At 47.8% G+C, this 14,285-nt stretch overlaps 1 protein-coding gene across 1 annotated transcript; it reads right to left on the bottom strand.

Moving 5' to 3' along the window:
- Positions 1 to 223: 223 nt before the first annotated feature.
- AVPI1 (arginine vasopressin induced 1) lies at positions 224 to 8,471 on the bottom strand. Its single transcript, XM_045568701.1, has 3 exons — positions 8,337 to 8,471; positions 1,566 to 1,862; positions 224 to 593 (listed from the first exon to the last, which is right to left on the bottom strand). The coding sequence occupies exons 2-3, from the start codon at positions 1,850 to 1,852 to the stop codon at positions 434 to 436; spliced, it is 447 nt and encodes a 148-aa protein (XP_045424657.1). The 5' UTR covers positions 1,853 to 1,862; positions 8,337 to 8,471; the 3' UTR covers positions 224 to 433.
- Positions 8,472 to 14,285: the final 5,814 nt, after the last annotated feature.

Raw genomic sequence — 14,285 nt, 5'->3', positions numbered from 1 at the left:
TTATTTGCCACTTAAACCATGGTTTCCCTGTGCTGGCCTGACAGTGCGGGGGCATGGGACAGGCTGCTGGACCATGGGTTACAGTAGTAGCAGGCAGAGTAGTAGCAGCAGTGGTGAGACGCTGTGTCTGAGTGCTCATCACTTGACTCCCAGGGGAATATCATGCAGCCCAGGTATAGTGTTACATTGGGAAGGGCTGGGGCAGGAACAGTCACCGTTACTGATGACGAATGGGTCCCACGTAACAGAGAGCCCAGTGGAAGCCTCCAGTCCTGTTCTGAACTGAGCAGACCAGTGGCAGTGGTCTCTTCTTTTCATATACCCACGAAGGGCTGCCGGTTTCAAGTCTCTTCCTTCTTCGCCTCCCCAGGCACTTTGGCAAAAGTCCCTTTGACTTCTGGGGAAGACACTGCCATTCCCGGCCTTTCCTCCATCAGTGTCTAACCTGGTGGAGGTAGTTTGTGGGGCCTGGCTTCCTCCAGTTCCGGCGGATCCTGGCGCTTGTCCTCCTAGAGTTCAGATACTGCTCACTGGAGGCTGTCTCCGTGGCACTACTCTGTGGGTCGGCCAGTGGAGAGCGGGGCTCCCGGACTCTGTAGGGAACACGTGTATGATAAGCCAACATCAATAGGGAGGCCAGAACAGAGACTAAGGTTTTGGTCACGGTGGACTATAAAACACACTGTTCAGGGCAAATGATAGACCAGGGCTCTGGTCCTGTCTCTCCCTGCTGAGAACTGTATGACGAGGCAAAGCTCTCAGATTTCTCTGCCTTCAGGGTTGGACTAGATCAGGGTGTGCAACGCTCAGCATTTCTCCACCTTCATCCTGTACTCACGGAAGATGTCATTAATTAGTCATGACAGGAAACCGGTCTTTTTAAGCAGTGACTACTAATCAAGTGGAGCTAATAGGAGCAATGACACTGACTTGCCATCCCAGGACCCGATGACTTCAGAAGGCCCCTTCGGGTCTGCTGTTCTGGGTGCGGGTCCCAGAGAAGGCAGCAGAGGAATGGAGCTCAGAGCGTAACCCACAGTGACTGGTTTAGGCCATGGGGTTCAGCCCCCTGTTCCTGCAGGACAGTGACCTAGGCAAAGCAGTGGCCAACTGGGGAGATCGGGGAGACATGCTGTCTAGGGTAAAGTTCCTCAACAATTTCTAACCCACGATGCCTCTATAGTACATTCTGATGCTATATTCTCTGGAATCTCACAGCCAAGATTTTAACCAGGCTTCCTTTTGAATGTTACTACAACAGGTAAACAGAATGTTTTCTTCTTCCAAACAATACGCCCTCCCACCTGGCTGAGGATCACTGCAGAATGAGGTGATGCTGCTAGGACCCAGGCACCCCTTTCCATGGGAGTTCACAGGGTCATATGTGACTCCAACAGTAACTAACAGCAATTTTAAGTGCCAACCAAGTGGTGGCGGTGTGGAGACCTTACCACGACCCCAGTGGCAGGCAGTTTACAGTGAGGCCAGGCAGCTAGCTGCAGGTCCCACGGCCAGGGAAACGGTAGGACAGGCTTCCCTAGTGCACCCCAGTCCCAGGAGCCTACCTGAGCCGGCTGCAGTGGTGTAGTGAGTGGCTCAGGGGTTTCTGCCGTGGGGGCCTCTTCCTGCGCAGCCTCTTCAGGGCCTCGGCCACACGGTGGTCCCCCGCACACTCCCAGATGATCTGTGCCCGTTCCGCAGCCAGCTGGTCCCCACTGCGCTGAAACAAGCCTTGGATCTGCAGCAGCTCGGCATCCTGGAAGATGTTGGCTGCGGCCTGCTTGCGGCCCCGGGCCTCAGTAGGGGCCCGCCAAGGTGGCGGCTCACTCACCACAGAGGCAGGGGTGCCCATCGTGGGTGCTCTGAGGACAGAAAGCAAGGAGACATGAGCAGCTCAATAGGCCCTTCCCGAAGAGGGGTCCTGACTAATGCCAGGGCTCCTGGTGTTCCCATTCCCTAGGAGCCCAGCTGGGGGAAGTCTCTCGTCTTAGAATCACAAAGGGCTTGTGTGTCAGACGCCAGTATTATCTCATTTAAGATTCACAGCAACTTGTGAGGTAAAAATTATTGTTTATCCCCATTTTCAGATGAAGAAGTACAACGCAAGAGAGGTTAAATTACTTGCTGGTGATGACAAAGGCAGGTGTAAGTGCAGAGCCAGGGGTGGAACGCAGGTTCATCTGGCTCTGAAGTGCACACAGACACTAGGGTGCCCGGCAGCAGCTCTAATTTTTGGATCACTTAACATGTATCAGGCACCACTGTAAGAGCTTTATTCACACATCAGCCCTAATGATAAGGAAAACCCCCATCTATTACTTGGCACAGCAGCCACCTGAGACCCCACCCCTCAGGGAAGACCCGTATCAGCATAATACTAACCTATCACCTGGTCCATCAGCATAACACTAAACCTATTACCTGGCACATCATCATAACACTAAACCTATTACGTGGTGCATCAATATAATACTAACCTATTATCTGACACATCAACTAACCTATTACCTGGCGGGCATTAGTCATCTGAGACCCCACCCCTCGGGCCACCCCAACTTAACAAAAGTGGGAAAAATTGGGTAGACAGGGCTCAGAATTTGGTGGAGAGACCCCTCTGAGCCCGCTGGCGAATAAACCTTGATTCTCTGACTCTCCGTGTGTCCTCGGGACCACTCGCTGTAACACTTGCTGTAACACTATCAGGTAGGTATTTTTATCCTCCTTCTTCCACAGATGAGGAATCAGGAACAGAAAGGTTAAGTCATCTGTGGTTATGCTGGGACTAGAACCCTGATCTGTCTGATGCTAAGGCCCACACACTGTAGCACAGAGATAGGACAGGAGTTGGGCTACCTAGGTTGGAGTCCCACTTCTCTCTGCCTCCCCCACTTACTGGCCAGGTGGCCCTCCGTGCCTCAGCTGCTTCCTATGTAAACTTAGCAGCTGGCGTACCTACTTTGAAGACTGATGAAGACAAGCATTCAGAACAGTGCTCCGCGTTCTAGTCTGCTTTTCAATCTAGAAAATTGAGAAGAATCATCCCACCTCCTATTTTCAAGACCTTGGAGATGAACCAAACGAAATAATTTAGCACACACAGTATAAATGTGTGCTAAAGAGAGACATGGGGACAGAAGAGGAGGCTACAATGGTTAGAATATACTATTAAGGGCAGGGGCTGAAATTTATAAGAATGTTCAACAAAAGTTAGGCTTTTATGTCAGTGTCTTCCATCATATGCAAGAAATGAAAATTATCTCCCTTGTATCTAGATAGTTCACTTTGAATAATAAAGGCTTAAGAAACTCACCCACCTTATCCTTGTCTCCAATACAGCCTGAAAAAGCTATGGGACTGAAAAACAGCCTGGAGACAAGGCCTGAGGACTTTGGCATTACACAGAATTCGGTTTGAATCCTAGCTCTGCCACCTTCCTAGCTGTGTGATCTCAGGCAAGTTACTCAACTTCTCTGAGCCTGTTTCCTTAACTGTAAAATGGGGGTAATAATGCCCACTTCTCAGAATTATAGAAAGGATTAAATGAGCCTAGTGTATATCAGTTACCCACTAAGAGCTCTAGTTGGCCCTCAGTATCTGTGGGTTCCGCATCCAGGGATTCAACCAACTGTGGATCAAAAATACTGGGAGGAAAAACACAATAAAAACAACAATAAAAAAAATACCAATAAAAACATCAATATATCTTCATTTGTGTAGGGGTGAGTAAAGAAAAAAAATTTTTAAGAGAATAAAAATACAGTATAACAACTATTTACATAGCATTTACATTGCATTAAGTATTAGAAATAATCTTAGGGATTAAGTATGTGGGAGGATGGGTACAGGTTATATGCAAATATTATGCCATTTTGTACAAGGGACTTGAGCATCCCAGGAGGCTCCCGGAACCAATCCTCCATAGCTACTGAGGACTGAAAATGCTAAAGCCCTGCATTTTGGCTTTCTTGACCTTTGTACCTGGGTCAGGGGTATGATGTGAGCCCTCCTTTCCTCCAAGCTGGGTGGCCAGAGGCAGCTGAGGACAGGTCAGTGCTCCCTCCCCTCCTCTCCCAGCCCCAGGCCCGGGGGAGAAGGGGAGGAGGAGGGGAGGAGCAGGCCCTGGTTGCTCCCAGGGCCCAGCTGCCAGAGGCAGACCTCATTCCACAGCTAGCTGCAGAGATGGCTGTCAACCGCAACCAGCTTCAAAAGGGGGAAAAGGAAAGTTAAAATACATTTAATAAAAATATTTACATGCTCATTGTAAAAGAGGCAAACCGTACAGAACCTTACAAATAAAAGCATTTCCAATTTCTTATCCTCAACCTGCTTGCAGAAGTAACCCTTACCCTACCCTGCCCTTTGTTCTCCAGAGTGAGTCATCTCTCCACCCCATTCAGACTCCTGCAGTAGAGTCCCTCCCTTAACCTCAGTAGTCACCCTCATTATTGCAGTAATTTCCACACTCACCCTGGCCCAGTTTCTGGGCCTTCATCCTAAGAACAACCCTACTCTCTTTCCAAAAGACTTAATAACCAAAATAAACCCACAGAAGATTTCCAGATAAATTAACTTCATAAAAATTGGACTTTTTATCTGGAAAATGGGAATTTTAAAATCTGCCTCTCCTTAGGCACTATTATGGGAACCCAGTTAACACCTAATATGTGTGATACGTAAGCCCCCAGGGCTGGGTGACATAAACATACTGTGACCGGAAGACAACAGTCACCAAGTAACACTTTTAGGTTATTAAGAGAAATGAAGGCTAACTACAGGATGTTCATTCTGTTATCAGGCAATACACGTGATATCATTTAATCCTCAAAACAATTCTAGGAATTAGGGGCTGTCATCCCATTTCACAGAGGAGCACCAGTGGCCCAGCCCAGGCTAGAGCCAGTTCTTCCAGCTGCAGTGCAGGCTCTTCAACCCCTCGGCTGACTCCACCGCCAAGCAGTTTCAAGCACAGGAGCGCTTCACTGTCCCCACCTCATTCACAAAGGGCAAAGCCCACCAACAAAGGGAAGGACAATGAATTCTCCCACCTGGGGCAGGCAGGCCTGGAGCTGTGGAATTTATTTCAGTCTACTCACTGGCGTCAGGGCTGTTTACTGGGTGACGGCTGCCCCAGCCTTGAAGCCTGGGCAGTCTAAAGAGGAAGATCCCCACCTTCCACAAAAGAAATCCAGAACTGCAACCCAGCCCAGCACACGGAGCCCTGGCTTATGAGTCAGAGGACTGGGTTGGAGCCCTAGTTCTGCCACTCACTGGCTGAGGGGCCTCTGGCACTTCCTGTCACCTCTGTGGGCCAGTTCCCCCCTTACTGCTGTAAGAACAGGCTGATGCTGATGGTCTCTGAGGGCCTGCAGCAGTGCTAGGAGGTCTGTAGGGAAGGCGGGATGGGGCTGCTTGTCTGCCAAGGCCTAGGGGCAGCATGTATGGACAGGCCTGGCAAACTGGGTGCTAGCAAACTCCCCAACCAGTAGCTCCCTTTCTCCTCCCTCAATCTCCTCTGGAGGCCAGGCACTGTTTTGCTGCACTGGGCTGTGGGGTTGGGACCTGGTAGCAGACAGAGAACTCACTGCTCTAAAGCTCCTAGTGACCTAAGCTGGCTACGGCCAAGCCTGAGGCAGACTCCTAGGCCGGTCTAGGGTAGTAGGAGAGGAGGTTATTTCCCTTCTCAAAGACTCGGGCAACCTCATCTCTCCAGGGAAAGGACAATAAGGATCAGTGGCAACAGCTGCCTCTCGGAACAAATGGCTTGGAGCCTGATTCCCAGGCAGTCCCAGTAACCTCTGCCAGGGCTACAAGGCCTTGACCCCACAACCTCCAGCCAGCCACGTTACAAATGCACCAACAAGAAGCCATCTGGGAGAGTCTGAGCCTCCAGCCTCAACCATACCCTCCATGAACCTTGTGGGGGACTTGGCCCCTCACTCTTGGCTCTGCCTCCCACCCTGGGATTCAGACAGCAGAGTGAAGCTGGGAATAAAAATAGGTGGGTTCCAGGTAGGATTAGATGGTAACCTTTGGGAAAACTAATAAAGTGGTGAGTCAGAACACTTTTTTTCTTTTTTGAGACAGGGTCTTGCTTTGTTGCCCGAGCTACAGTGCGGTGGCATCATCATAGCTCACTGTAACCTCAAATTGCTGGGCTCAAGGGATATTCTTGCCTCAGCCTCCAGAGTAGCTGGGACTTACAGGGGCACACCACCATGCCCACCTAATTCAGAACACTTACCAGAAGAAACTCTTCCTGTTTCACTCAGTGTGTTCAGTAGTTACTTTCCCTCTCATTTCCTGGACAAGACCTTAATCCAGGAAAGTCAGTGTATACTTGAACAATGGTACTTTTTAAAACTGGAAAATGAAACCATGGGGCTATTAAAAGATTATAAATGGATCTTTCAGAGCTGACCATAAAAGAAGATAAACATAGGTCTGTGCACAAATGAGTAAAAACTAATTACAAAGTACTTCAATTTAACACAAATTAGGTTAAAAATGAACCCCTAAAGTAAATACCAAATGTTGAAAATGACAAAAGTTCAACTTGTTTTGAAACAGGCATAAGTGAAGAACTGTAGAGCTCTAACAAAGCGATATATTTAAAAAGTGACTCACCCTTCTAAGTCTATAAATATGGTACACAACTGAGCACTCTTTGTAATATATGAAGCGCAGTTCAGACAGCTATTATAGGTATCTCACTGTGGTCTAGGGAGGCGCAGGTAACCATGAGAAGCAGAATACATTAGGTTGAGCTGACAACTCCTGGGTCCTCACGCATCATGCATCCTTTGGAGAACCCAGGTGATGGCAATAATCTCTAATCAGAGGCCAAGGGCCTCTTAGGAAAATAACTAGAAGCTCTGGCCCAAGGCCCAAATCAACACTTGGGGTCCTGGCCTGCTACTCTGCAGACATGCCACTGGACAACAGCCAAAATCTGAGACTCCTAGTGGGATGCCCAGTCCAAATGTCTGTGTGGGCTCCCCCACCCCATAAGGCCTAGCCATGCGTGCCTAGAGAATTGGACACATGCTGGGCTCCAAATCTATGCCCCAGGGGGTAGAGAAAGGAACTCAGCCCTTTCCCCAGACCAATTCTCAGATCTGACCTGGATATAAACTACTACTAGGTCTAGGAATAAGTGTTCAAGAGTTCAAGAATCCTAAATTCTGGCTGTGCCACTAATAACTGGGTGACCTTGGACAAATCTGTTTTCCCCTGCCTCAGTTTGCTCAGCATCAGAATGGTGAGAATAAATAACCCTTAACAAGAAAGGGAAGATCAAGTATGTGAGAGCATTCATCATAGTACCTGGCATACGACAGACATTCTATATATGTTGGTTCAATGAATGAATGTTGTAAGAGAAAGGCTGTTTAACTACCAGGGACCATAGAATCATTGTCATTTTCATCATCACAGCCAGTGAACTCCACCAAAAGGTACCTTCACTTTTGGGGGAGAAGGCAAAGGTAGATGGATTCATCTGTGTGCTTTTAAATCATAGCTTTTATGATTAAAATCATAGAGGCATCTTGTTCAGTGTCAAGCACAGAACAGGGCACTTTCCAGTGGTTGCTCTCTTTATTTCTCCCATGAGGTGGCACTATCACTACCTATCACTATCGTTACACCCATTTTACAGATGAGAAAGCTGAGCTCAGAAAGGTTAAGTAATTTGCCCAAAGTCACACAGCTGGTAGGTGCTGGAGGCCAGGATATGAACCCAGGTAGTCTGACCCCAGCGCTGACGCTCTCAGCCACAGTTATTTTTGTCCTGCCAGATGGCTGACGAGGTCTTCAGGGGGAAGGAAGGGCCCAGAAGACTCTGAAACCTCTCGGAGCCTGCTATCTGCTTCTGAGGTTTTTGGAAAGCCCAGGGATCCAAAGTTAGGACTCCCAAGCCAGCCTCTGTGCCCTCTACACTCCACCGCCCCGTGAAGAATTAGAGCGGGTGCTCAGCCTACTGAAGGGCAGCCCCGACAGACCTCAAATCGGGAATGGGGGCGAGCTAAAATGGCCCACCCAACCCCTTCCACGGCCTTTCGAAAGGGCGGGAGCAGCTCTGGGCTTCCTGCCGCGAAGGCGCTCGCAAGGGCCAGGCAACGTTCACGGGCAGCACAAGAGCTTGGGAGAGGGTATCCTGGCCCAGGTCACACGGCAACATCCCCAGCACGGGTCGGTTCCCCGGGCTCAGACGTGGCCGCTTCGCAGGACTGGCCCCCAAGGGGACCTGGGAGTTTGTGTCTCGATGGCACCCTGGCTCCGACGGGCCGCCCGCGGGCTCCCACCGCAGCGCGGTGCCGGGCAGCCGACCTACGTACCTGGTTGCCCGAGCCGGCCCGGGCCACCTCGATCGCAGCCACTGTTCCCCGGAGAACGCGCTCCCCAGCTCCGGAACAGCCAATCCTCGGCCCCAGCCTTGGTGTGGGCTCCGGGGCGAGCCTTCCAAAATCGAACGCGGAGACTCCCTGGGCCAATCAGCGGCGGCAGAGGGGGAGGGGGCGTGTCCTTCCCCGCCCCCTTCCCTCCGCCGGCCTTGAAAACAGAGTGCGAAGATTCCCCGAGTCCAATCAGCGGCGGAGTAGCGGCGAGGGGGCGTGTCCGCCCGAGCCCCTTTCTCCCGCACCCCCCCGCCACCGTCGCCCTCGCGCCGCGCCCGAGGCGCCCCCTTCGTTGACGTCAGTCTCCTGGGCCAGCGCGGTTTCGGCCCGCGCGGGAGCGGGCGGGGCTGCATTCCTGCCCCAGGGTGCGGCGGCGGCTGGCCCTGCAGGGTGCACGTGACGGATGCCCCTTCCCCTGGGCCCGAACGCGTGGCCCTCTGCAGATCCTTAAACTCACCTCCCAGCCCGCCTGCGTTCCGGCTCCAGCTATAGGGAGAGGAGGGGGCAGTCAGTGCTGCAGTGAGACCTTAGGCGTCAAAGCCAGAATGTTGTGGGTTCGAACCGGATCAGCTGTGCGACTTTGGGCCAGTTACCTAAACAAGGCAGTATTTAAAAGTTTACATTCATTGGACGACGTTCATTAGTGACCTGCGCCGTCCGGATTCCTTGATAGTAGTAAACAGGAGTGACAGAGAGACCTACAGCCCTTGCCCTCAGGGACTTTAGAGTCTAATTAAAGGGAGGCAGACATTAACCTAAAACATTTAATGTGTGATTACACTCGTGATCAATGTTATGGCTATGAAGAGGGTAAATATGGAGGCACCTAAGCTCCCTCTGAGAGGTCCTGGTAGGTTGAAGAAGTAACATTTAGGCTGAGAGAGGAAGGAGGAGTTGAAGTTAGTCAAAAGAAGAGGAGTGGGTCTGGGAGGAGTGTTTCAGGGAAGACGGAAGGGCATGTGCTAGGGCCAGAAGGTAGGCAGTGAAGAATTTTGCGTGTGATCCTAAGAAGGGTTTAAACAGCGAATAGTGCTGTATGTACTGTAGTTATAGTCCTTCTATAGCGCTTACTGTGGCCAGTAGTGCCAGTCCCCACTTTACAAATACTTGCTCATTTCATCCTGGTGATAAATTTGTGTTTTTAGAGGGTCACACTGGCTGCAGCTTGGAACTTGGATTGGAGGGGGCAGGAGTGGATGCAGGGTGTCTAGTAGGCCCTTGGTAAATGCTACTTTTCTTCTTTGGAAGATGTGGGGTGGTTGTATACTTGTTCAGCAATGGTCAGGAAAAAGGCACCTGGGTCTCCCTGACTTTTTCACTTCAAAGCTGACTTCCTATTCATTTAAGTTTGCTTTCTGTTCTGTAAAAGTTCCAAGGGGAAGAGTAAGAGCCACACAGGGCTTTGTGGGTTCCCTTTTGCAAGGTGAAGGGGATGTTTGGGAGCTGTTCTTCCTCATCCCACAATCTCCCCTTCCTGTCTCCGTCCTTCTGCACAAAAACAGCATCAGTGAGTGTTGTGCTGTAGCTAAGAGGGTTTTAACAGTGATTTCATTTTTTCCTGAAGCCCTGGGGAAGTGTTGAAAAGAACAAAGAAATCAGCTGTTTATCTCCAATGGAAAGTACTGTTGCAAAGTCTTTCAGCCAATGCTTGGCTAAGGAGGGGACTGTGCCCACTCTTAAACCAAAGGTTGGGCTTCTAAGCCAGGGACTTCCTCTGGCCGGTTCTAAGCAATAGGAAAGCCAAATCTTGGCATATCAGTGCTTGGAGAACCTAGGACTTCTGATGCCCTTAGCTCAGAAGAGCATACCAAGGTAGGAATCGGGAACTTGTGGCTTCTGGGTCAGATGTGACTAAGGCTGGGTGGAGAATATCTGGTGTCTCCAAACATTTTTGCAGGCATGTGATTATGTGCTTACCACACAGTGGAACGATTTCTATTGTTACAGCTCTATGATTCAGTACTTCTGGCAAGAAGATGGGGCACTTCCACAGTTATGTGGGCCATACAAGGCCCATCTGGGACCCACAGACTGATGCTGGATGCAATAACTACTCCCCAGTAGGGCCCGGTTTAGAGAAGGTCAACTCTGGGGAATGGACACCTGGTGTAATTCAGGCCAAGATTTGGTTTTACTCAGGGCCCAGATTAAGGTGAGGTGAGGAGCTCTCTTCAGGCACAAAATTTAAGAGGGCACCAAAAAACTAAGTAATCAAGACAAATGCAGTATTTAAAAAAATCAAAATCAATGCAAAAAATCCATGATGAACAGAATGTAAAAATTTAAAATGAAGACAGGCTATTGTTTATGAGCCTGTATTAGTTTACAACAGAAACAGTCATTTCTAATCACCCCATTGCACTGCATGGCATTCCCTGACAAGTGGCTTCATGAGGGTTGACAATAGCATGTTAACAGATTGGGCAACAAGGAGATTTGTATGCAGTCGTATTTTTTGATTGTAGCACTTTTGCCCATTTTTTCCCATTTGGTTCAAAATATGGAAGGATATTTGGATGAGTGCATATAGGGGCACATATTTTTCCTTTTGTGTCAGGCTCCAGTGTGGTTCAACTTGGTGCTAGTTTTTATCCTCAAGGGAAGTAGAGGCTAGGAAAGGGGTTCCAGTTGTTTAATCTTAAGCATATGACAACCTCTCTGCCTCTCTATTTTCTCATCTTTAAAATGGGAATAATCATACCCACCTCTCAGTGTTGCATGAGGATGAAGTGAGGTGCTGTAGGCTGAGTGCAGATATATATTAATATATATACCTTGCTACAGACACTAAACCACATTGGACTCCTTCCCTCTTTCTCTCTGTCCTGCAGGGGTGGTTCAAGCATCTAGACAGTTGTGGTCCCTTGATGGGGCTGAGACTTGTTCCCATGGATTTCGTGTTGCTATTTCTCCTATTCTGGGGACAGCAGAGAGAACTTTCACACTCAACTGACAGGCAGCAGTGCAACTTTTAAGTTAACTCTGTTTTTCTTGATAAATGATCACAGACATTCTATTTTTTTAAAATAAATAAATCAGCATGGGAGAGGAGAAAGCCCTTCCTTACAATTAAATGCCAACTAATAAATGTAGAAGGAATGACATAGTTAGAAAATCATCAATGGCTACTAAAACTAGTGGGTGAAAGTTTACTGATGAATAGGATATTTATACAGTCTAAAAAGTGTCTCCTTACAAATTATTTATTGATTCTAAAGGAAAAAGTGGTGACTACAGTGGAGACACCTAGCAGACCCCAACTTAATCAAATGATCAAAGTTAACATCACCAGTTTTGGGACAGATTGTCATAATGTGCCTCCTGATGTGATGTACTCGGAAAGACGTGACATTACTTCTGTGATATTCCTGCCAAAACTATGTGACCTGAATCTAATCAGAAGGAAACATCAGACAGATCCAAACTGAAGGGTATTCTACAAAAGAACTGGTCGGTTTTCTTAAAAAATGTCACCATCAGGCCAGGTGCGGCTTTAATCCTAACACTTTGGGAGACCAAGGCAGGAGGATTGCTTGAGCCTATAAGTTTGAGACCAGCCTGGGCAACATAGAGAGACCTCATCTCTACAAAAAATCCCACAAAAATTAGCCAGGCCTGGTGGCAATGTGCCTGTAGTCCCAGCTACTGGGGAGGCTGAGAGGCAGGAGGATCGCTTGAGCCCAGGAGTTTGAGGTTGCTGTGAGCTAGGCTGACGCCACGGCACTCTAGCCCGGGTAACAGAGTGAGAGACTGTTTTAAAAAAAAAGGTTCTGGCAGGAAACATTTTCTAACTCATTTTCCTCCCTCTCGTCTTTTGTGGGTGTGTTTTCGTGGCCAAACCCAGATGAAAACCACAGAGGAAGGGTACCCCCTGATGTAGTTGAAACAGGTCAGCCTCCAGGGCAAGAGCAGAGTGGAAAATGGTTGGAAGTGGATCAGAAGATATCACACCAACCAAACTGGCTTGAACAAGGAGAAGCTTATTTTCTCACATATCAAGAAGTCCAGAGGCAGGGGGTTTCTGGAATAGTTTATTCAGCAGAGCATTGGTGTCATGCATTGTTCTGCTCTGCCATCCTCAGCACATTGGCCTATCTCTCCTCATGGACCCAAGTTGCAGCAGTTCTGTGAGTAAAATTCAACCAGGACTGTATTTATGCCCACGCATCAGTTGTTTTTTTGAATAGACTATTTTTAGAGCAGTTTTAAATTCACAACAAAATTGAACAGAGAGTTCCCATATACTCCATGCCCCACACAGCCTCCCCACTATCAACAGCCCATCAGAGTAGTACATTTGTTACAGTCAATGAACCTACATTGAGACATCGTAATCAACCAAATCCATAGTTTACATTAGAGTTCACTCTTGATATCCTATGGTCTATGGGTTTCAACAAATGTTTAATGGCATATATCCACCATTGTAGTATTATACACAATAGTCTCACTATCCTAAAAATCCTCTGCTATTCATACCCCTCTCTCCTCAAACCCTGGCAACCACTAATATTTTTATTTTCTCCATAGTTTTGCTTTTTCCAGAATTTCATATAGTTGAAATCATGTAGTATGTAGACTTTTCAGATTGGCTACTTTCACTTAGTAATATGCATTTAAGGTTTCTCCATGTCTTGTCATTGCTTGATAGCTTATTTCTTTTTAGCACTAAATAATATTCCATTGTATGAGTTTACTACAGTTTATCCATTCACCTACTGAAGGATATCTTGGTTGCTTCTAAGTTTTGGCAATTATTAATAAAGCTGCTATAATCATTATTGTGCAGTTTTTGATGTGGATATAAGTTTTCAACTCGTTTGGGTAAATACCAAGGAGCACAATTGCTGGATTGTTGTGTAATAAGAGTATGGTTAGTTTAGTTTAGTTTAGTTTTGTTTTTTGAGACAAGGTCTTGCTCTGTCACCTAGGCTGGAGTACAGCATAGCTCACTGCAACCTTGAACTCCTGGGCTCAAGCGATCCTCCTGCCTCAGCCTCCCAAAATGCTGGGATTACAGGTGTGTGCCACTGCATCCGGCCACTGTGGCCTCTTTTATAAGGGCACTTATCATGACCTAATTACCTCCCCGAAGGCTCTACCTCCTAATACCGTCACCTTGGGGGTTAAGATTTCAACATAAGAATGGGGGGAGGTGACACAAACATTCAGACCACAGTGTAACTGGCTCTATAACAAATTTCAATGACCCTTGTATGTTTTTTATAATCTCCCTCTCATGTTTTAGATTTTCAGGCCAGTAGGGCTTGATGACCTGAGTTGTTTCCCAGAAATGAGGGAATTTCTGGAAGACAAAGGAGTAGCAATTCTGAAGGCCCCTGGGCAGACTTCTGATGCCAGGACTCACCATCCCCCACAACCTGCCCCTAATGCACAAGTAGCCCCTTGTTAGTTACACCATGACCTGCCCCAATGCCTGTGGCCCCTCTTTAAGAAGCTCATGATCTCTGTTAATCAGAGAGACGGATTTGAGACCCGATTCCCCATTTTCCTGACTTCTTTCGTAATAAAAAACTCCTTTCTTCCTTGGCAATCTTCATTGTCTCAGTAATTGGATCTTTGTGCGGTGAATAACCCAGGCTGAAACCCCCTTGCAGTTTCAATAACAACAGCACTAACCTTTTTCTTTCTCTTTCTCCCCATTTTTATTTCATACGTAAGTTGCTGGAAGCTAATGTTACAATTTAATCTTTAGGTAACAGAACAACAGAGACTATGAGATAATTTGGTAAGTATTTAATATAGACAGTGATATAATGACTGTTGGGACTATGTATTTCCTTATTCTGGAGAGAGGGTGAGAACTCCTCCACTTGTAAGAAAGATAGCTGCGCTTTTTTAGGTGGAAATATGTAGTTGCTTCATTGT

This window comes from Lemur catta, chromosome 14 (assembly GCF_020740605.2).
Source record: "Lemur catta isolate mLemCat1 chromosome 14, mLemCat1.pri, whole genome shotgun sequence".
Lineage (NCBI taxonomy): Eukaryota > Metazoa > Chordata > Mammalia > Primates > Lemuridae > Lemur > Lemur catta.
The sequence above is the reverse complement of the archived record's forward strand: the minus strand, read 5'-3'. Positions and strand labels throughout refer to the sequence as shown.